The following is a 21,439-nucleotide window of genomic DNA, read 5'->3' as shown; positions in this document are numbered from 1 at the left end:
AATATTAGAAAAATAGTACTTCTGATTTGATTGGGCTAAGGAGGAGCTAAAAGTCTGCTTTTCCAACAGGTTCCCCAGTGATGCTGATATTGCTGATCTGGGAGACACAGTTTTAGTAGTAGAGAACCACTTAGTGTAGATAAGTGCACAAGCAACTCAGCCTCCAGTGTGGTGGAAGGGGTGGTTTCTGCTAAAGAGCACCCTGTGAGGATTGCAGAAGTCATTAAAAGCTCAGAAATGTATTTATTTAGGTGTGGAAAGAACTTTGGCTTGGGAGTTATCTGATCCCAATATTCTTGATTCACTGAGTGACCTTGAACAAATTATCTTACCTTATTTTGAGTCTCAGTTTTCAATCCCCAGAGTAGATAGAATAACACCTCTGGGCAGATTAACATTAGAGACAAAGTGTTTAAAGGGTATAGCATAGCTTTTGAGAGAGAATAAATGTTCAAAAAAGTGGTAACTGTTAGTGATCATTTATGTGGTAGAGTCCTCTTTTGTTGAAAGACCAGAGCTGTGATTAAGGTGTGTGAAAAGTAGCGAGGCACCTCTAATCAGTTTTGCATGAGAGACACTGTACTTCTATTTTACAGCTAAAGGAAAGCTAAGGTACTTAAGTAGAAATTATCTTAACCTTATGAAGGATTCTTATTCTGTCTGCTCCTGAATAATTAACTTTTATAATAACTTTCATTTAGATCTGCTAAAATGTGACAAATGATTCACTGATTCAAACAAGTATTTGTTGAGGACCTGTTATACTAAGGATGAAATAATTTTGAACTCTTGATACTCCCTGCAGAGAGCATGTGTTACATCTCAGCTCTTTTGGGTTCACCAACCTCCTTTTCTTCTTACCTATTGGAAACTGGGCTTCGGGTTGAGCCAATGTTTTCTTACTTAGCACTGTATGCACCATCTTGTAGCACTTGCCTCTTCCAGCCTTCAAGCTTCTCTTCGCTTATTTTCTGTGAGCTGCTTGAAGGCATAGGCACTTTGTCACTGCATGACTTAGGCTATGCCCTCAAATTATTGGTAAATGGATTGGGTGACATGCCCTCAAGGAGGGCGAGGGAAGCCCATCTGGAAAAGTCAGTGCATAAGTTAGGATTTAAAAGCAACAGCAAGTAGGAGTTACAGTGATACACATGTGAATTTGGAGAAGTGCATGTGGTTTGGATGGACTGAAGCATCATTTATGGGAAGTGAGTGAGGTGAGGTGAGAAAACAGGCAAGGCGTACCGTGTGGCAGATTTAAATAGCAGCTAAGAACATTGGATTTTATCCTGAGGATGGTGGGAGACCAATGAAAGATTTTAAGTAGGAATGCATGAGGGGTAGGTTGAAGGTGATTGCAGACATAGGGAAATTACTAAGACACTGGTTTGGTTGGGGATAGAATTCTGCTGTGGAGTGTTGCCTAGCACACAAGGCCCTAGGTTCAATCCCAGTACTACACACACACAGAATTTGATGATTTTATTTATTCAGTTATTTGTCTTTGCTTTTGTAACAGAGTCATGTTGTACACATTGGCCTCAAACACTCTATATAGCCAAGAATGACTATAAGTTCCTGTTCCTCCTACCTCCACTTCCTTAAGAGCATGAGATTATAGATATGAACCACAATGCCTAATCAGAAAGATTTTTTTTCTCCAAAAGCCAAGTACTCAGATCTCATCAGTTACTCTTATGCTCAATATTTTTTCTGATTTTAGCTCTCTCTTTTTAGACCAGAGTGTTCACTCTAGAAGCAGAGGCACTGGGTTCCCTTGGGCAGTACTTAAGTTGTGCAATGGGAGCAGACTACAGAGCATTGCACATAGCTTCTGGTCCCTAGAGATGGGTATCTGGCCCTTGTTAGGCCAAAGGTGTAATAGCCATCTGTATTCTGAAGTTGGTTGGATAGCAAGAGGCCTGTGGAAACACGTGGGCAACATTTACTAGGTTTTAAAACTGTTCAGCCAGCTTGGTGATTCATGCCTGTAATTGTAGCACTTAAGCGACTGAGGCAGGAGGATCATTGCGAGTTTAAGGCCAGACTAAGCTATGTATTGAATTTTAGGCTATCCTGGACTACAGAACGAGATTCTATCACAAAAAAAGCTAAAAAAAAATAATGCTAGGGATGTGGTTTAGCATTTAAAGGCATTTGCTTGCAAAACCTGTCAGGCCAGGTTCAATTTCCTAGCTACCCATATATGGCACTGGAGAAATTTTATAACTTCTCTAAACCTGATCCATACAATAAAGATAATAGGTTCAGTAGTAGCCCAGGCTGACCTGGAATTCACTATGTAGTCTCAGGGTGGCCTTGAACTCAACTGATCCACCTACCTCTGCCTCCTAAGTGCTGGGATTAAAGACGTGTGCCACCATGCCCAGCTCCTATATATATATTAAATGTTTATTTATTTTTTTGAGAGAGGAAAAGAGGCAAAGTGAGAGCTAGAGAGAGAGAGAGAGAGAATGGGCACGCCAGGGCTTCTAGCCACTGCAGTGAACTCCAGATGCATGTACCACCTTGTGCATCTAGCTTACGTGGGTCCTGAGGAATCAAACTGCAGTCCTTTAGCTTTGCAGGCAAACACCTTAACTGCTAATCCATCTCTTCAGCCCAAATTATATATATTTAATTGCAAGCCGAGAGAGAAAGAGAAGGGGGAGGGAAGAGAAGGAATATGAATATGAGTATGCCAGGGATGCTGAGCACTGCAAATTCCAGATACATGAGCCACGTTGTGCATCTGGTGTTTCTATTTTATTTTATTTTTATTTTTGAGAGAGAGAGAGAGAGAGAATGAGCATGCCAGGGCCTTTCAGCTGCTATGAATGAGCTCCAGACACATGCACCCCCTTGTGTACATGTGCAATATTGCACGCTTACATCACTGCATCTGACTGTGTGGGACCTGGAGATTCAAGCATGTGTGTTTAGGCTTCACAGGCAAGTGCCTTAACCATCAAGCCATCTTTCCAGCCATGTGCATCTGTTTTATGTGGGTACTAGGGAACTGAACCTGGGTCAGCAGATTTGCAAGCAAGTATCTTTAACCACTGAGCCATCTTTCCAGCTCTGTAGTGCTTTTTGAAGATACAGTTTAGATAGTGATGGTGATGATAATAATGACCACTTAGTAAGCATCAGTTGTATACCACACCCTGTGCCAGGTACATGCATTATTAATTATACATGAATAAGACACTAGAAATCGGGCTGGGGATGTAGCTGAGGAGTCAAACACCTGCCTAGTATGTTCCAGGTCAGGCCACAGGTTCAATCCCAGTCACCACAAAAACAAAACAAAACAACCATAAATCACATTGATTTCATGATAACTATTCAATATTAGGCTCCTTTTCCCACTTCCTCTTGATTATTGCATTTCCTACAGTTTGTTAATAGCTGATGGATTATTGCCTTAGTACTGTCTCCAAATGATTTTATTTCCACGAATCAACAGAGAAATTAATGAAGATTGAATTTAAGCTCAAGAAAGCAGCCAGTGAGTAATTATTAAAATCCTGTTATTAGGGACTATTGCAGTCAGGTTTGCATTGCTGGTAGAAATCACTCAACCAAGAACAGCTTCTGGGGAAAACAGGTTTATTTTAGCTTACAGGCTCGAGGGGAAGCTCCACGATGGCAAGGGAAATCGATGGCATGAGCAGAGGGTGGACATCACCCCCTGGCAAGTATAAGGTAGGCAATAGCAACAGGAGAGTGTGCCAAACACTGGCATGGGGAAGCTGGCTATAACACCCATAAGCCTGCCCCTAACAATACACCACCTCCATGAGGTGTTAATTCCCAAATCTCCATCAGCTGGGAACCTAGCATTCAGAATACCCAAGTTTATGTATGGGGAACACTTGAATCAAACTGTCACAAGGACATACTTGGAATTTGGAAATAAACCAAATTATAATTTAATACAACTAGCCCTGGAATTTAATTTTTAGATTCAGGGTCTTGGGCTGCTGTAAGAACCACACAGAACTACTGCCTGGAGCATGACATGTTCATGTGCTATGTCGATATTAGTGCTCATCTTTTGACCCAATAATCAGAATACAAGTTCTGTTTGATGGGCAAAATGGAATGTGTAAGGTTGTTTGGGGGTTGGGATGCATTAGTTCTGAGTCCTAGCATAGAAGCTTGATGGGTGTCTGGTATTACAAGCCTTAACCTTATGTAAAGTAAATGAAAGTCCCTCTTAGTATTCAGCAGAACTGCTCAATATACTCTTTTCTTTTTCCTTCTCTTTTGTTGGTTTTAAGTAACCAGATCCTCTTTGCCAATATAAAATACAGATTAAAACTAGCTCTGTAGCAATCCTGGGATTAGGGGCTCAGGAGAGTAAATCTTGCATTGTCTGTGAGGTGATTTTGCTTTAAGTCGCACTCTTAAGAAAGCAGCTGCCAGAGAGGCAGCTCTGAGCTTAGATTATTGTTCATTTCTGGTTCTGCAAGATCAATTTGTATGAGTGTCACAGTCCATTGTGCATAGGGAGCATGAGAGATTTTGACTGGAAAGCATGGTGGGTTGCAGTGACTGTATCCATGAGCTGGATGGGGTCCTAGGTCCAGTCTTTATCCCTGTCAACAGAGCAAAACTCAAGGAAAGTGGGAGTCACGGTCCTTGAAATATTTATCTCCTTACTTACATCTATAATGCCACCCAGGTTAGCCCTGGATATTAGCATAACTACAGAACATGCTCTGTATCTAACCATGGTGCCTCCTTCCTTTTCTTTTTTTTTTAAATTTATTTATTTATTTGAAAGTGTCAGACAGAGAAAGAGGCAGATAGAGAGAGAGAGAGAGAGAAAGAATGGGTGCACCAGGACCTCTAGCCACTGCAAACACAACTCCAGATGTGTGCGCCCTCTTATGCATCTGGCTAACCTGGGTCCTGGGGAATTGAGCCTCCAGTCGAGGTCCTTAGGCTTCACAGGCAAGTGCTTAACCGCTAAGCCATCTCTCCAGCCCCTCCTTCCTTTTCTTAAAACCTCCTTGTACATGTGGTTTGCCCTCTACACCTCAGCTGCCTTAGAGGGTACATGATAGAGGATAGGGTTGACACACCACCTTATTTCCACCTTTTGTTTTCCAGCAACAGCTGCAGGCCTATGTGGCCTGGGTGAATGCCCAGCTGAAGAAGCGGCCGTCTGTGAAGCCTGTGCAGGACCTGCGACAGGATCTTCGAGATGGGGTGATCCTGGCCTATCTCATCGAGATTGTTGGTCAGTTGGCCCTGGACTCTGGTGCAAGATCAGAATATGACCTTTTTTATCCTCCTTAAGCTCTACCTTGGAAGTAGATGGCTTCTTTTGTACACTATATAGCAATTGAAGTGGAAGACTAAAAGTACTTGCCCAAGTTTAATTCATTTATTTATTGGTCAATATATTACATTTATTATATTTGGAAGTATTTTGAGCCTACTCTGTGCTCTCTGAGGTTCCCAATCTAGTTGTAAAGACTGGAAAGTGAAGTCAGTTTAGAGTAACAACAGAAGGCAGTACACCGGAGGCACACCTTTCCCAGTCTTGGGGGCTGAGGGGTAACTGACCAGAAGAACTGATGTCTAAACTGAGACCTGCTGGAAGTATTAATGTATATATGGGAGCCTGCCTGAAGAACTGATGTCTAAGCTAGGACCAGAGATGAAAGTAGTAACCAGACAAAAACAGTGTGTATTACCAGCAAAGGGACCCCTTTATGATGTGCTCAGTACCATATATTTCCTAAAAGGCTTTTCCTCTTGAATTCTTACCACTTTTCTTACTAAATGACAACACCACCTTATGTCCATATCTCTGTTCATTGACTGGTAATTAGTTGTAGCAATTATTTGTTTATGTACTTATATCTTCTGTAGGGACTGAGCCTTTTTGTTTTTTTTAAATTTTTTCTGCATATATATATTTAGATAGAGAGGGGGGAGGGAGAGAGATATCATACTCTTTTATCCCCTTGCCCCTGCTCCCATTACCCTGGGGGTCCTCCTCATGGGGTTATAGTATATACTGTGGTGTCATGAAGGCCTCAGTCAGTCTCTATGGGGTAGCCAGGTGACCTTGCCCCAGAATATTCCTACCCATTCTCTGTGGCTCTTAAAATCTTTCTGGCCCCTCTTCTGCAATGTTCCCTGAGTGATGGTGGCCTGTTGGCAGTCTGGTGTAGTGTTGAGTTCTCTATAGCATCTGGTTTCTGCTTTGATGGGTTTTGATTGGTCACTGTGTCTGTCACTATTGCCCTAGACCTGATTGTCAGGCTAGCAATAAGAGCAGTATTTCTGTTACCACTTCCTCTGCAATTTCTCCTGGGCCTTGGCAGATGTGGTAGAGATGGTATGTCTCATGGTGGGCACTTGGTTATCTACTTGTCTTATTGATAGATTTTGGTTCTCCTTTGTGTTCTTTGCCATCTGCAAAATAAGACAGATTCTCCAACCAAGAGTAGAGCAGCTTGGGATAAAGTGGGTATGCAAAGTTATTTGAGAGATTTTGGGTATGAAAACTCATTCTTCTTCAGAGAGCAGTAGGGGTTTCTCTCTGAAAGCTGGATTTCCTGACCATGGGATTCTGACTTGGTTTCCAGTACCAGGTATGAGTTTGTTCCCACTAAGTGGGCCCCATGTCCAGAGAACTGTTGTTACCTGTAGAGGCTGTGTGCCACCATTGCACAATGATTGGGTTTTTTTTTAAACTTTTACTTATTTGAGAGCGACAGAGAGAGAAAGAGGCAGATAGAGAGAGAGAATGGGCGCGCCAGGGCCTCCAGCCACTGCAAACCGAACTCCAGATGCGTGCGCCCCCTTGTGCATCTGGCTAACGTGGGTCCTGGGGAATCGAGCCTCCAACTGGGGTCCACAGGCTTCACAGGCAAGCGCTTAACCGCTAAGCCATCTCTCCAGCCCAGTGATTGGGGTTTTTTTTCAAATTTTTTTTATTAACAACTTCCACGATTATAAAAAAATATTCCATGGTAATGCCCTCCTTCCCCCCACTTTCCCCTTTGTAACTCCACTCTCCATCCTATCCCTTCCCCCTCTCAATCAGTCTCTCTTTTATTTTGATGTCATGATCTTTTCCTCCTATTATGGTGGTCTTATGTAGGTAGTGTCAGGCACTGTGAGGTCATGGATATCCAGGCCATTTGTGTCTGGAGTAGCACATTGTAAGGAGTCCTACCCTTCCTTTGGCTTTTACATTCTTTCTGCCACCTCTTCTGCAATAGACCCTGAGCCATGGAGGTGTGATAGAGATATTGCAGTGCTGAGCACTCCTGTCACTTCTTCCCAGCACCATGATGCCTTCTGAGTCATCCCAAGGTCACTGCCATCTGAAAAGAGAAGATTCTCTAATTTTATTTATTTATTTATTTATTTATTTATTTATTTTTTTTTTTTTTTTTTTGGTGTTTCATGGTAGGGTCTCACTCTAGCCCAGGCTAACCTGGAATTCACTATGGAGTCTCAAGATGGCCTTGAACTCATGGTGATCCTCCTACCTCTGCCTCCCGAATGCTGGGATTAAAGGCATGCACCACCATGCCCGGCTAATGGTTAGTTGTGTTTTTTTTTTTTAATTTTTTTTTTCCTTATTTATTTGAGAGTCACAGAGAGAGAAAGAGGCAGAGAGAGAGAGAGAATGGGCTCGCCAGGGCTTCCAGCCACTGCAAACGAACTCCAGATGCATGTGCCCCCTTGTACATCTGGCTAACATGGGTGCTGGGGAATCGAGCTTTGAACCAGGGTCCTCAGGCTTCATAGGCAAGCACTTAACCACTAAGCCATCTCTCCAGCCCCAATAGTTAGTTTTTTAAGGCAAGGTCTACTTTAGCCAAAAGTGACCTAGAAGTTACTCTGTAGCCCAGGCTGGCTTCTATCTCATGGTGATCATCCTAGATCAGCCTCCTGAGTGCTGGGAGCTAGCACACCCAACTCTAGAGTGAACTCTTCAAGAGCTTATACACTAATTATTTTTTTGTTTATACAACCTCTAATCAAGTGTACAAAATAGGTTCTCAAACATTTATTGTTGTATTAGCTGATCTTGCTTGGAGTCCTGGAGTGATATAGGGCATATGGTGATATGGAAGAAGCAGGTTTGTAACAGGCAGCCTATCCAGGATACCTTGGGACAGTTCATGAATTCATCAGCATATTCATTTGTAATTATTATAACAATGGTAATAGTAACCATGACTGTCATCACACACTCAGGAAATAGTAATATTATTCCTGTCTTCAGGAAACAAACTTAAAGGGAAGGATTTATAAAAACAAAATACTTAATGCTTAGGGTCAGAAATGTTTCAGATATATTTTTCATTTTGAATATTTGAATAGAGGTTACCACTTGCAAGTAAGCATTACTAATCTGAAAAACCAAAGTCTGAAACATTCCCAAATTGGAAATTTTTTAAGGCGAAGGAGATTTATTGAGAAACAATTAGAAAAGCCCCAAAGTGTCAAGGAAAGCATGCTTAGGATTTCAGCTGGCATCCAAAGAAGAGAAAGGAAAGAAAAAGAGCTATAGTTTCTGAGTGAGAGGCAAGCAGGCTCTGCAGTAAGGATCTATGAGCATTTGCTCTATGAATACTAGTATGATGCTCAAAATGTATTAGATTTTGGCACACTTGTGATTTCATACTGTTTTTTAAAATATTTTTATTTTTATTTATTTATGTGTATGAAAGAGAGAGAGAGAGGAAGAGAGAGGGAGAGAAAGGAAGAGAGATAGAATGGGCACTCCAGGGCTTCCAACCACTGCAAACGAACTCCAGACGCATGTGCCACCTTGTACATCTGGCTTACATGGGTCCTGGGGAATTGAACCTAGGTCCTTTGGCTTTGCAGGCAAGTGCTTTAACTGCTAAGGCCACCTCTCCAGCCCTGTTTTCATATTTTTAGATGAGGTATGCTCAACCTCCACTACTATTTTACTTACTTTACAAGGCCAAATAATTTCACCAAGTCACATAATTCTTTTGGTTAGTTTTAGTTTATTCTTTATTTTGAGATGGAGAGAAAGAGGCAGAGAGAGCGAGAGAGAATGGGCACCCCAGGGCCTTTATTCACTGCAAACGAACTCCAGACATGTGCGCCCCTTGTGGTGCCTGTGCAGCATTGCACACTTGTGTCTGTGTATCTGGCTATGTGGGATCTGGAGATCGGGACATGAGTTCTTAGGCTTGGCAGACACATGGCTTAACTGCTAAGCTATCTCTCCAGCTATGATTTCATAATTTTAGATGAAGTATGCTTAACTTTTACCACTATTTTATTTATTCCACTAGGCCAAACAATTTCACCAGGTCACATAATTCTTTTGGTTAGTTTTATCTTATTTTGTTATTTATTTTGAGATATAAAGAGGCAGAGAGACAGAGAGAATGGGCGTGCCAGGGCCTTCAGCCACTGTGAATGAAGTCCAGACACTTGTGCCCCCTGTGGTGCCTGTGCGACATTACATATTTGTGTCACTGGGTGTCTGGCTGTGGGACCTGGAGATTAGAATATGAGTTCTTAGGCTTGGCAGGCAAATGCTTTAACTGCTAAGCCATCTCTCCATCCCTGGAGTGCTGGGAATTGAACTTGGCCATGAACATACTTCACCAGTACCCTATTACTGAACCATACCCCAGCCCTAAACAGTATTTTATATTGTAGCTTTGCATGTAGAAGTGCATACAAAAATCCTCAAGGTAAGCCGGGTTTGGTGGCACACACCTTTAATCCCAGCACTCGGGAGGCAGAGGTAGGAGGATTGCTGTGAGTTCGAGGCTACCCTGAGACTGCATAGTGAATTCCAGGTCAGCCTGGGCTAGAGTGAGACCCTACCTCAAAAAGCCAAAAAAAAAAAAAAAATCCTCAAGGCCTCTTCCAAAATTTTTGTGTTTAGCCTTCAACTTTTCCTTGAATTCTAGACATGAATTCACCGTAACTTCCTGCTCAGCATTACTACTTGATTGTCTCATATACAGCTAGTGAGAACTGTTATTTCCTTCCCTCTCCCAATCCCTTTCCCTGCTCCCCTGCAGGTGATTTCACAAGAAGCATATCACATTATCATGCCCCCAGCTCCCAAAGCAGAGCATTTATAAATCATTCTCATTTTATTTCCTTCATGCATCCTGCATACTCCTTGCATACACACCCTGCTTCTTCCCCATATAACCTCTGTCCACATCCAGTCACCTGGAAGAACACAAACCAAAGTCCCTTGGTCTGAGATTCTCCACTGACTTCTCATTACCCTTAGTATAAAATTCAGGCTCTTGGGGCTGAAGAGATGGCTCAGCTGTTAAGAGCACTTCCTGTGCAAGCATGAAGGCTTGAGAAACAGTTGAACCCACATAAACAGTGGGGTGAGGCCAAGTGTGTCTGTAAGCCTAGTTCCTATAGGGGAATCAAAGATTGAGAATTGTTCCAGGATCAACAAGAGACTGCCTCAAAAAAAATGGAGAGAGAACGGACACACCAGGACCTCTAGCCACTGCAAATGAACTCTAGATGCATGTGCCACTTTGTGCATCTGGCTTTACAGGGATACTGGGAAATTGACCCAAGTCATTGGGTTAGCAGTCAAGCACGTTAACCAATGAGCCATCTCTCCAGCCCTTTTTGTTTATTTGTTTGTTTGTTTTGTTTTGTTTTTGAGAGAGGGTCTCACTCTAGTCCAGGATGACCTGGAATTCACTATGTAGTCTCAGGTTGGCCATGAACTCACAACAATCCTCCTTCCTCTGTCTGTGGGTGTGCTAGGATTAAAGGAGTGTGCCACCCTGCCCTGGGGGTTAGAGAGAGAGAGAGAGAGAGAGAGAGAGAGAGAGAGAGCGCATGCCAGGGACTCTAGCCACTGCAAGGGAACTCTGGACTCATGTGCCACTTTGTGCATCTGTCTTTATGTGGCTACTAGGGAATCAAACTTGGGTCTTTAGGCTTTTCAGGCAAGTGTCTTTACCACTGGGCCATCTCTCCAGCCCTTTAATGTGTGTGTGTGTGTGTGTGTGTGTGTGTATTTTTGTTTTGTTTTGTTTTATGAGGTAGGGTCTCACTCTGGTCCACCTGGAATTCACTATGTAGTCTCAGAGTGGCCTTGAACTCACGGCGATCCTCCTACCTATCCCTCCCAAGTGCTGGGATTAAAGGCATGCACCATCATGCCCAGCTTAATATCTATTTTTTAATTATTTTACTTAGTTATTTAAGCAAAAGTGAGATAATTACCCTTAGTATAAAGGACCTCTTTAAGTGTGAATGTGTACACCAAGGCCTGTAGCCACTGCAAATGAACTCCATCCAGATGTATACACCACCTTGTGCATCAGGCTTTATGTGGGTACTGAGGAATTGAACCCAGGTCCTTAGGCTTTGTTGGAAAGTGCCTTAACTGCTGAGCCATCTCTTCAGCCCCTACTTTCTTTTCTTTCTTTCTTTTTTGTTTGGTTTTTTGAAGTAGGGCCTCACTCTAACCCAGGCTGACCTGGAATTCACTATGGAGTCTCAGGGTGGCCTTGAATTCATGGCAATCCTCCTACCTCTGCCTCCCTAGTGCTGGGAGTAAAAGCGTGCGCCACCATGCCTGGCTTTTGTTGGGGGGGGGGTTGAGATAGGGTCTTGCTCTAGCCTAGGCTGAACTGCAATTCACTCAGTAGTCTCAGGATGGCCTTGAACTCATGGTGATCCTCCTACCTTTGCCTCATAAGTGCTAGGATTAGAGGCAAGTGTCACCACACCCTGATTCTAATTTCTGTTTTTGAGATAGGGTTTCTTGTAGCCGAGGCTGGCCTTACTATGTAGATGAGGGTGATCTTGAACTCTTGATCTGCCTTCTTTCCCAAGTGCTAGGATACAGGTATGTGTGAGCATGTCCAACCAGCCACACTGACTTTGTTGCTCCTCAGGAAGATGGAGCTCATTCCCACCTTGAGGTTTCTCCCTGTGGTTCCTCAGTCTCGGATGCTTCCTCCTCAAACCTGAATATCTCTTATTCATATGCTGTACAGATATATTATTGGAGAGGCCATGACCACTCATTATTTCTTCTCATTGCATTTATCATTACCTGAAATTATATTGTTATCTGCCATCCCTATAGATGTAAATAAACTGTGAGGGAAAGACTTTGTTTACCTTCCTTACTGTTCTCTGTGGTGTCCAGAATAAGGTCAGGCACATGGGGTGCTCAGTGAATAACTGTTGAACAAACATACATGCAGTAACTTCACCGGCTTGTGGATTTAGAATTGGAAGATTGAAGGTCATTCAAAATGTTTTCATTTTCCTCTTCCCCAATGAGACCTTAAATATCAGAACTTAACTCCTTTGTATATTCATGGATAACTTTAGTTTTCATGTCCTTCCCTTCTCTTGTGTCTGCTGTGAAATTTGGATAATTTTCTTCCCTATGTCCTCATGTTTTTTTTTTCTTCTCTTTTTCTCTCAATAGCAGGAGAAAAGCTAAGTGGAGTACAATTAAGTCCTAGTAATCAACAAGAGATGAAGAGTAATGTGGAGAAAGTGCTACAGTTTGTGGCTTCCAAAAAGATCCGGATGCACCAGACTTCGGCTAAAGGTTAGTGCCTCTTCCCAGCCTGAGAAGTGAATACACTCAGTTTGCTGGTGCTCAGCAGTCTCAGAAATAGCTTTGGCCATGTATCCGAGGGTTCTGAGGAGACTGGAGGTGTACCAGGGCACTAGCCTTGTACCAATTCCCATAAAGACAAGTATCCTCTTTGTCCTATTGCTACAGAGTGCTTTGGAAACCTGAATAGAGATGAATTTCTCTGTTCATTTAAAAAAAGCCAGGCGTGGTGGCGCATGCCTTTAATCCCAGCACTCGGGAGGCAGAGGTAGGAGGATCACTGTGCGTTCAAGGCCACCCTGAGACTTCATAGTGAATTCCAGGTCAGCCTGGGCTAGAGTGAGACTCTACCTTGAAAAACCAAAAAAATAAAAAAATTTAAAATAGATAAAAGTTTGCTTGACTGTGTGTGGGGAAATTAATGGTAAATGAATAAATGACAAAATTTGGGTATTAATTTTAAAATGTCTCATTTAAACTTTCAAAGATGAAGACAGATTACATTTTTCAAGTTCCATGGGTTTTATGACCAAGAACTATTTCAAACTATCATAACCTATGCTCTTTTGCCATCAAATTTTCTAGAAGCAAAAAGATTTTTTTTTTTTTTCTTGAGAGAGGTTATCACTATGTATGTAGCCTTGGCTGGCTTGGAACCAAGGGTGATCCTCCTGCCCCTTATCTCTTGAGTGATGGCATTACAAATGTATACTGCCACACCCAGCTTGGAAGGAAAATATTTTATGGTACTTTTGTCTATAAAAACTTTCCAGGCAGGGTGAAAGGGGTTATGCAGCCTCTGCATATAGTTTTCTGTAGTGGAATGACCCAGGTGGGGTTGCCCAGGCTGCAAGAAAGGAGCAAAGTCAGTGTCCTTGGAAAGCATGGGCTCCCCCTCCCCCCATCCCATCCTTTTTGGAACTAACTAGATCAGGCCCTTATGTAGTTCAGCATCAGCTTCTGGGTCTGTTGCTCTTGGATTTGATGGTAATGGGGGTGGAAGGGAGCTCAACCCTTTCATGTTAGATTATTGGTCTTCTCTGTGTTCAGGTTATTCGGGTGAGCAAACACTGACCACTGAGAGTACCAGGTAGGAGGGATCAAATAATGCTTTTCCTGTTTCTGTACATTTGAAAGGCTATAAAGTCAAACAAATGGGATTTTACCCACTTCTTTACATTAACTTTCACCAATCTTTTGTGTTCTTTCTTTCTCTCTCCTCCCTCTCTCTCTCTCTCTCTCTCTCTCTCTCTCTCTCTCTCTCTCTGTGTGTGTGTGTGTGTGTGTGTGTATGTTGCCTACTTTCCTCTTTTTTTTTTTTTTCTAGGGCAGGATTTAGAATGCTATGATATCTTTGATCTAGTCCCCATGTGGAGTAGGCTTGGGGATCTGGCCCAGTAAAGTGGGCTATTTTGAGGGAATGCTGCCATTCAGGGCATCATTGTCTTTTATCTGGAGAAGCTCAACAGTTTCCTAATTAGTCCTGTATGGCAGCAAGAATTAACTAAGAGTACATGTGATTATGCTACTACTCTGCATCTGTAGGCCTTTGGATAAAACCCTATGGCTTATTGTCACATATGACCCAGCCTCTGATTCTTTCCTCTGCCTGACTCTTCCTTTCTCCCACTGGACCTGGGCACTCTGCCTATGCTGAACTTTTTTCACTTATCCCATCATACTTACACTTTATTGTAATTGCTTTTAAATTGTATGTGTCCCTTGTTGGACCTGGCTTATGAGAACAGAGCTTTGCCTGCCTCACTTGCTTGTATATATTGCCAGTACATATTAAATGCATCAGTCCAATCCTTTGCCTCTCTCAGGACTTCATGGTCTGTTTTGCTCTTCAGATATCGTGGAAGGAAACCTGAAGTCCATCATGAGACTGGTCCTTGCCTTGGCAGCTCATTTCAAACCTGGCTCTAGCAGGACAGTGAGCCAGGGGCGGGACTCCAGAGCCCCTGTACAGAGTCACCAGCCACACTGTGCTACTGCTGTGGCCCAAGGAGCAGCTGCTGCACTGGCAGACGTGTGCCATGACGTGTCACGGTCTGGACGGGATGTCTTCCGATACCGACAGAGGTAAGAGTAGAAATCTGAGACTTAGGGCTGAGGTAATAGCTCAGTGGGTAAAGTGCTTGCCTTGAAAGTGTGAGGACCTGCATTCAGTCCCCAGAACCTACATAGAAATTCCAGGCATGATGGTGTTTGAGAGATAGAGACAGGTGGATCCCTAGTGCTAGTCACCATAGCCTAATTTGGTGAACTCTAGGCTAATGAAAGACTGTTTCTCAAAAAAAAGAAAATGATTCTTGAAGATGATACCCAAGGTTGTCCTTTGACCTCTACACACATGGACACATATGTGCTTGTACACATACACATGCCTAATTTTTTTTATTTTTTATTTTTTAAATTTTTATTTATTTATTTGAGAGCAACAGACACAGAGAGAAAGACAGATGGGGGGGAGAGAGAGAATGGGCGCGCCAGGGCTTCCAGCCTCTGCAAACGAACTCCAGACGTGTGCGCTCCCTTGTGCATCTGGCTAACGTGGGACCTGGGGAACCAAGCCTCAAACCGGGGTCCTTAGGCTTCACAGGCAAGCGCTTAACCGCTAAGCCATCTCTCCAGCCCAGCATAATTTTTTTTATAAATCTGCAGATGAGAACTGTTCCTCTTTTCTGTACTTTTTTCTTTTAGATGATATAGTACAGTAGATGAAAATATCAATCATACTGCCTCATACTTCAGAAAACAGGACAGAGTACAGGTTTGGGAGGGCACTTCTGATTAGGAAAGTTTAGCGGGGTTTTGTTGTTGTTGTTGTTTGTTTTTGTTTCTGTTATTCTTATTTTTGAGGTAGGGTCTCACTCTAGCCCAGGCTGACCTGGAATTCATATGTTGTCTCAGAGTGACCTAGAAGTCATGGTGATCCTCCTACCTCTACCTCCCAAGTGCTGGGATTAAAGGTATGTGCCAACATGCCCAGCTAAATTTGGCTGTCTATATATTTATGAAAGAGAGAAAGAAAGAATGGGTGTGCCATGGCCTCTAGCCACTGCAGGCGAATTCCAGATACATGCACCACCTTGTGCATCTGGCTTATGTGGTTCCTGGGGATTGAACCTGGGTCCTTAGGCTTTGCAGGCAAGGTTCTTAACTGCTAATCTCTTCAGCCACAGCTTTTTTTAATGGTACTTGGTAGTGATTTAAAGCTTTAGGCATGCTAGGCAAGCACCTCTTTGTGCATCTGGCTTTACCTGAGTACTGGGGAAACGAACCTGAGTTGTTAGACTTTACAGGCAAGCACCTTAACCACTAGGCTATTTCTCCAGCGATCTTTTTAACATTTTGTTGTTGTTGTTGAAAAAAAAAACATACAGTGTTTTTCAAGGTAGGATCTCACTGTAGTTCAGGCTGACCTATAGAATTCACTATATAGTCTTGGGCTGCCCTCAAACTCACAGTGATCCTCCTATTTATGCCTCCTGAGTGCTGGGATTAAAGGTGTGTGCCACTACTCCAGGCTCCCTTTTATTTACTTGTTTTTGGAGGTAGGGTCTCACTGTAGCTCATGAATTCACTATGTAGTCTCAGGGTGGCCTCAAACTCATGGCAGTGCTCCTACCTCAACCTCCTGAATGCTGGGATTAAAGATGTGTGCCACAATGCCCAGCCAGGCTCCCCCTTTTTTGGTTTTTGTTTTAATATAGCTTTGTCTTTTTATTTATATTTTATTGACAACTTTCATAATTGTAGACAATAACTCATGATAATTCCCTCCCTCCCCCCACTTTCCCCTTTGCAACTCCACTCTCTACCATATTCCCTCCCCTTCTCAATCAGTCTCTCTTTTATTTTTTTAAATTTTTTAATTTTTTTATTAACAACTTCCATGATTATAAAAAATACCCCATGGTGATACCATCCCTTCCCCCACTTACCCCTTTGAAACTCCACTCTCCATCATACTCTCTCCCCATCTCAATCAGTCTCTCTTTTACTTTTGATGTCTTGATCTTTTCCTCCTCTTATGATGGTCTTATGCAGGTAGTATCAGGCACTGTGAGGCCATGGATATCCAGGCCATTTTTTGAGGCTCCCCTTTTTTTTTTTAATTTTTATTAGCATTTTCCATGATTATAAAAAAAAAATCCCATGGTAATTCCCTCCCTCCCCCACCCCCCACTTTCCCCTTTGAAATTCCATTAGAGGCTCCCTTTTTTTAATTAAATGTTTTTACTTATTCATTTGAAATGGGGAAGGGTGTGCCAGGACCTGGGGGGAGGGAGCGTGCTAGGGCCTCGTATTACTACTAACAAAATCCAGATGCATGTGTCGCTCTGTATCTGGCTTTATGTGGGTACTAGGGAATTGAACTTGGGGCTTTAGACTTTGCAAGCAAGTGCCTTAACTGCTGAGCCATCTCTCCAGCCCTTACTTTTTGTTTTGAAACAGGGTCTCATTAAGTTGCTCAGGACTCACTGTAGTCCAGGCAGGCCTTGGACTTGTGATCCTCCTGATTTAGCTTTCTGAGTAGCTCCGATTACAGGCCTATGTCACCAAGTCTGTCTAAGCATTCTCTGTCAGATGTCGATTTAACACCCAGCAAAATGTAAAGAGCAACTTATATAAGGTTTTCTCTGGTGCCTAAAACTTAAATATTTGTCATTGACACAGTGTGCTTCTTCTCTGGGAAATTTGTAGAAGTAGTGTTCTAGACCCTCTGCATCCTTCCTGGCCCGGCTGTCCTGGAGAGCCACAGAGGAAGTGCTTCTGGGGTTAGGTATCTGCTGAGGAAAAGCACAACCTCAGGGTGTCTGGTGAAATTACCTGATTTTGTCTGGCTTTGCCACAAGGTTTAAATGTCTTTGAAAGGGAGTTTTGCTTTACTCATCTTTAAATTTGTGCATGTATGTAAGAGACTGTGTGTAGATATAGTCATATGTTTATATATGATCTCGCTATGTAGCCCAGGTTGACCTGAAACTCACAGTCCTCCTGCCTCTACCTCCTGAGTACTAGAATTACAGGTGTGTGCTTCCATGCCTGGTTGCTTTTTTCATCTTTTACCTGTCGTGCACAGTCAGTGGCAGGATATCTATCATCGTGTGCAGAGCTGACCTGAACTACAGGACTAACACCCGGACCTTTGCCTCTGACTTTAGGAACAGCAGCATGGATGAGGAGATTGAGAATCCATACTGGAGCGTGCGGGCACTGGTGCAGCAGTATGAAGGGCAGCAAAGGTCCCCGTCTGAGTCCAGCTGCTCCAGGTAATTGTAGACTCATATTCTTTACCCCGACAGGCTTGGCAGCAAGCTGAATTCCTGGGGATTCCTAAGCTTCAAATAGCATGACAACAAACAATATGGCACACGTGCAGTGGGGCGGGGGTGTAGCTCAGTAGTAGAAAGCTTACCTAGCATGTTCAATCCCAAGACTGATAAAAAAAGATGCCTAACCCCTCTTGCTTTTCTCAGTTTATATTTAGCCGTAAAGGATAGCTTTCAGCACTGCTTGTGGGTTTTAGTTCACTGGAGGATGAGGTAGGGTGCTAGTGAATTTCCTGTAGAACTTGGGTGACAGTGCTTAGGTGTGACCACATGGGGGCATGGCTGGGATCTGTAAGAGCCTAGCCCAGTGATTCTGACATTTGTGTATCAGCTGCCAGTGTTTATGACAGCCAGGTCCTTCTCAGATTCCCAGAATCTGAGAGTAGCTTTCAAGCTACAGCTTGAAAATGCTGTATACAGCTCATGGCAAGTGAGGAAATTGTGTAGCATTGCCTGACGCATTAACGTTTCCATGTTCATTTATAGTGCTGGGAATTGGGGCACATTAGTATGCATTTGAGTGGGCTTTGGATGTTTGTGACTCTAGCTGGGAGACTGCCTACTTCTTTTATAGCCAAGTGCAGAGACCAGAACAGGACACTCTGCTCTAATAAAAGCCTAACCAATGCCAAGTATAGTGGCAGAAAAAGGTTACTTTCCTGGCTTGTGTAAATTATACTCCTATAAACCCATCCCCAGATCAAATTAGCTTCTTTGCTAATTTGATTTGTTGCTGAATCATATTTAATTTATGCTCTGATAATTTTGTCTCTCCTACTCCGACACAGTATAGTCTGTTGTGTTTGAAGTTAATTGGTTCATATGTATTTTCTGTCTTTGTTTTCTTCCTCCTGTTTCCTCTCCTCATATAATTCCATCCTATCTTGACAGACCATTTCCTAATTTATTGAGGTCTAGTGGAACTGTTTTCAGCATCTTAACCTTGGTCAGCTTCAAAGTTTTTATATTTATAGGTGTACTTTCTATTTCCAAGATACATATAGCATAAAATTAACCATTACACATTTAGAGTATTCAATTCAGTGTTATTTAGTACCTTAATAATGCTGTGTAAACATCACTTCTATCCAATGGGAAGATATCTTCACCAGCGCCAAAACCGAAATGCACTGAGCAGTCCTTGCACTTTTCATGACACTGCAGTTGCTTCTTTGAATGCTGCTTGGACCACCTATCGTTTGAACCGGATCAAAAGATGCTCTGTTGTATGATGAGGTCCATTGCTTCCTGCGAGTCTGCAGGGCGTTCCTTCTCCTAAACTCCTAAGCCGCATAAGTGCCTGCCTGAGTTAGAGATCTAGGGTCTCCTAAAAGCATCTGCTTCAATACTCCAGACTGGTGCTGGAGCTGGGAGAGTGGGAATGAGGAAGTCACTAGAAACCAGGCTGTTTTGGGCTAATAGAGGCAGTGTGCTCCGAGATGGGCCATAGAAGAGTTTGCGTTTCCCTTTTTGTTTTCCTCTCCCTCCCGATTTTGCCGTTTTCTTCTGCTCTTCGGGTTGCTCAGTCAGCACTGTAGTCATCATTGAGCCCCCTGGGAAGGAGAAGGCTTCTCACAACTATCCCCTTTCACCCATCATCCCAGGAGCCCGCCTAATGGGCCTGTAACCTCGGAAAAGGCAGATGCTGCGGCTCTGAATGGGGAGTGGCTCAGGAAATAGGAAAAAGCCCCTGGAGTGTCTCATTGCCTTCTGCTGCTGCAGCTCCAGGGGTGTCCTGATGAAGCTCTGCCAGCCTGTTGCTTGGTAAACCTCGGGCCAACCGTTAGTCACAGTGTCCAAGCAGAATTGTCCTTAGTTGGGGAAGAGGCTTGGGGGAACACACGGAACGAAGAGCCCGAGGGGAAGGTGAAAGGAGATGCTTGCTGCCAGCTTCCTGGGACGAGCAAGCTCGTCTCCACCCGGCCAGCCTCCCCCCACCTCGGGGAGCCGGGCTGAGCTCCCAGCGCTCGACCTGCCTGGACCCCGCGCGTCCACGGAGGGAGGGGCCGAGGGGAGCAGGCAACGTTCCCGGTGCTGCGCGTCTCGGCACCAGGACCACCAGAGCCGCCGCGTGATTCTGCCGCTCCTCCCCCGCTCATCCTGGGGCTCCCAGCCGCCCCCACACGGCCCAGACCCCTCCCCGGCCTTGGCGCACACCCCTTCCTCTGCCCAGAGTGGACGCCGGCGTGGGTCGCAGCCCGGCCGCGAGTGACAAATCAGGGCAGCGTAGGGAGGGGGCGCAAAGGGAGGGCCCGGGGAGGGGCGGAGTGGGATCCCCCGGCGCGCAGCAGGAGCCTTCCTTCGGGAGCCTCTCTTCCCGCGGGAGATGGGTTGAGATGCCTCCGCTGGAGGGGATGCCCGGAGCTGGGCCGCCGTGGGAACCAGGATGCAGCTGTCTGGGACCAGCCTCCTGCGATGGGAGAAGGCTTCCGCCGAGGCCGGGCTGCGGCTGGGTCTGAGCTGCCGGGACAGCGCGCTTTACCCCGGGGAGCATCCTGGTCTCAGGGGCCGGGACACCTACCTCTGCCCTTCTCACTTTCTCCTGCGATCGGGGCGCATCGTTCGTTTGGTTGACTTGTCCCTGGAGTCGTTCTTCCAGCCCCCAGCGCGGGGGACATGCCCGAATTTGGGAACGATGTGACTCCCAGCCTCCCACTTCACGCAGTGAAGCAGGCTTGCTGAAGCCGGAGCCAGAGGGGACCATGGGAGGGACACAAGTCAAATGGTGAGCTGAAGCCACTTTGCCTCTAGAGGTGGGGACATGGAGGGGCGCAGGGTCAATACTGGATGACGTTGTGGGCCAGGGACTAAGCCTGGATTAGCAGGGTCGTTGCATGGGGAAGACAGGCTGCTAACCTGGCATTGCCACTGTAAAATACGGTGGTTTTAGGCGTTTGGAGCTGGCTCTAAGGAATTTATCCTATTTCTCTTGGCGGAGAGGGGGTGATGGTGCGGAGGGGACAGGACTCTTCCTTTTTTGTCTATTACCCATTAAAAATTGCTTTGATCTAATTTGGAAGCATGTTTGCTGGGGGATTACTTGTCTAATAAATTAATACTGGAGAAAATATTAGACCTGTTGGGGATAAATAAATGTGCGGGTGGGACCTGATTTGTAATTACTCATTCTTTGACCTCAGAAAACATTATGGTGGCAAGTAAGGGATTGTTTATCAAATAGAACTTTTTTTTCCTTAAGGAAAAATAGCACTTTAATATTTATGAATAGCATTTCTTTTTTTCTCAACTTTTTATTAACATTTTCCATGATTAAAAAAAATCCCATGGTAATACCCTCCCCCCACCACTTTCCCCTTCGAATTTCCATTCTCCATCATATCCCCTCCCCTTCTCAATCATTCTACTTACATATATATAATACCAACCTATTGAGTACCCTCCTCCCTTCCTTTCTCTTCCCTTTATATCTCCTTTTTAACTTACTGGCCTCTGCTACTGAGTTTTTTCCTTCTCACACAGAAGCCCAATCATC

General features: G+C 44.1%; 1 protein-coding gene across 3 annotated transcripts in view; it reads left to right on the top strand.

Moving 5' to 3' along the window:
- Dixdc1 (DIX domain containing 1) overlaps positions 1-21,439 on the top strand; it is a 103,376-nt gene that overhangs the window by 44,130 nt on the left and 37,807 nt on the right. For 2 of the 3 annotated variants that reach the window (XM_045144925.1, XM_045144924.1), the window contains exons 2-5: positions 5,122-5,251; positions 12,470-12,595; positions 14,458-14,689; positions 17,779-17,886. In XM_045144925.1, coding sequence (XP_045000860.1) covers positions 12,520-12,595; positions 14,458-14,689; positions 17,779-17,886 — 416 coding nt within the window. In that variant the 5' untranslated portion in view covers positions 5,122-5,251; positions 12,470-12,519. Of the gene's footprint in view, positions 1-5,121; positions 5,252-12,469; positions 12,596-14,457; positions 14,690-17,778; positions 17,887-20,209; positions 20,672-21,439 lie in introns of those variants that run through there. The other variant, XM_045144926.1, reaches the window with a different exon arrangement.

The sequence above is a fragment of the Jaculus jaculus genome, chromosome 3, assembly GCF_020740685.1.
Source record: "Jaculus jaculus isolate mJacJac1 chromosome 3, mJacJac1.mat.Y.cur, whole genome shotgun sequence".
Lineage (NCBI taxonomy): Eukaryota > Metazoa > Chordata > Mammalia > Rodentia > Dipodidae > Jaculus > Jaculus jaculus.
This window is presented reverse-complemented; position numbering and strand designations above follow the sequence as displayed.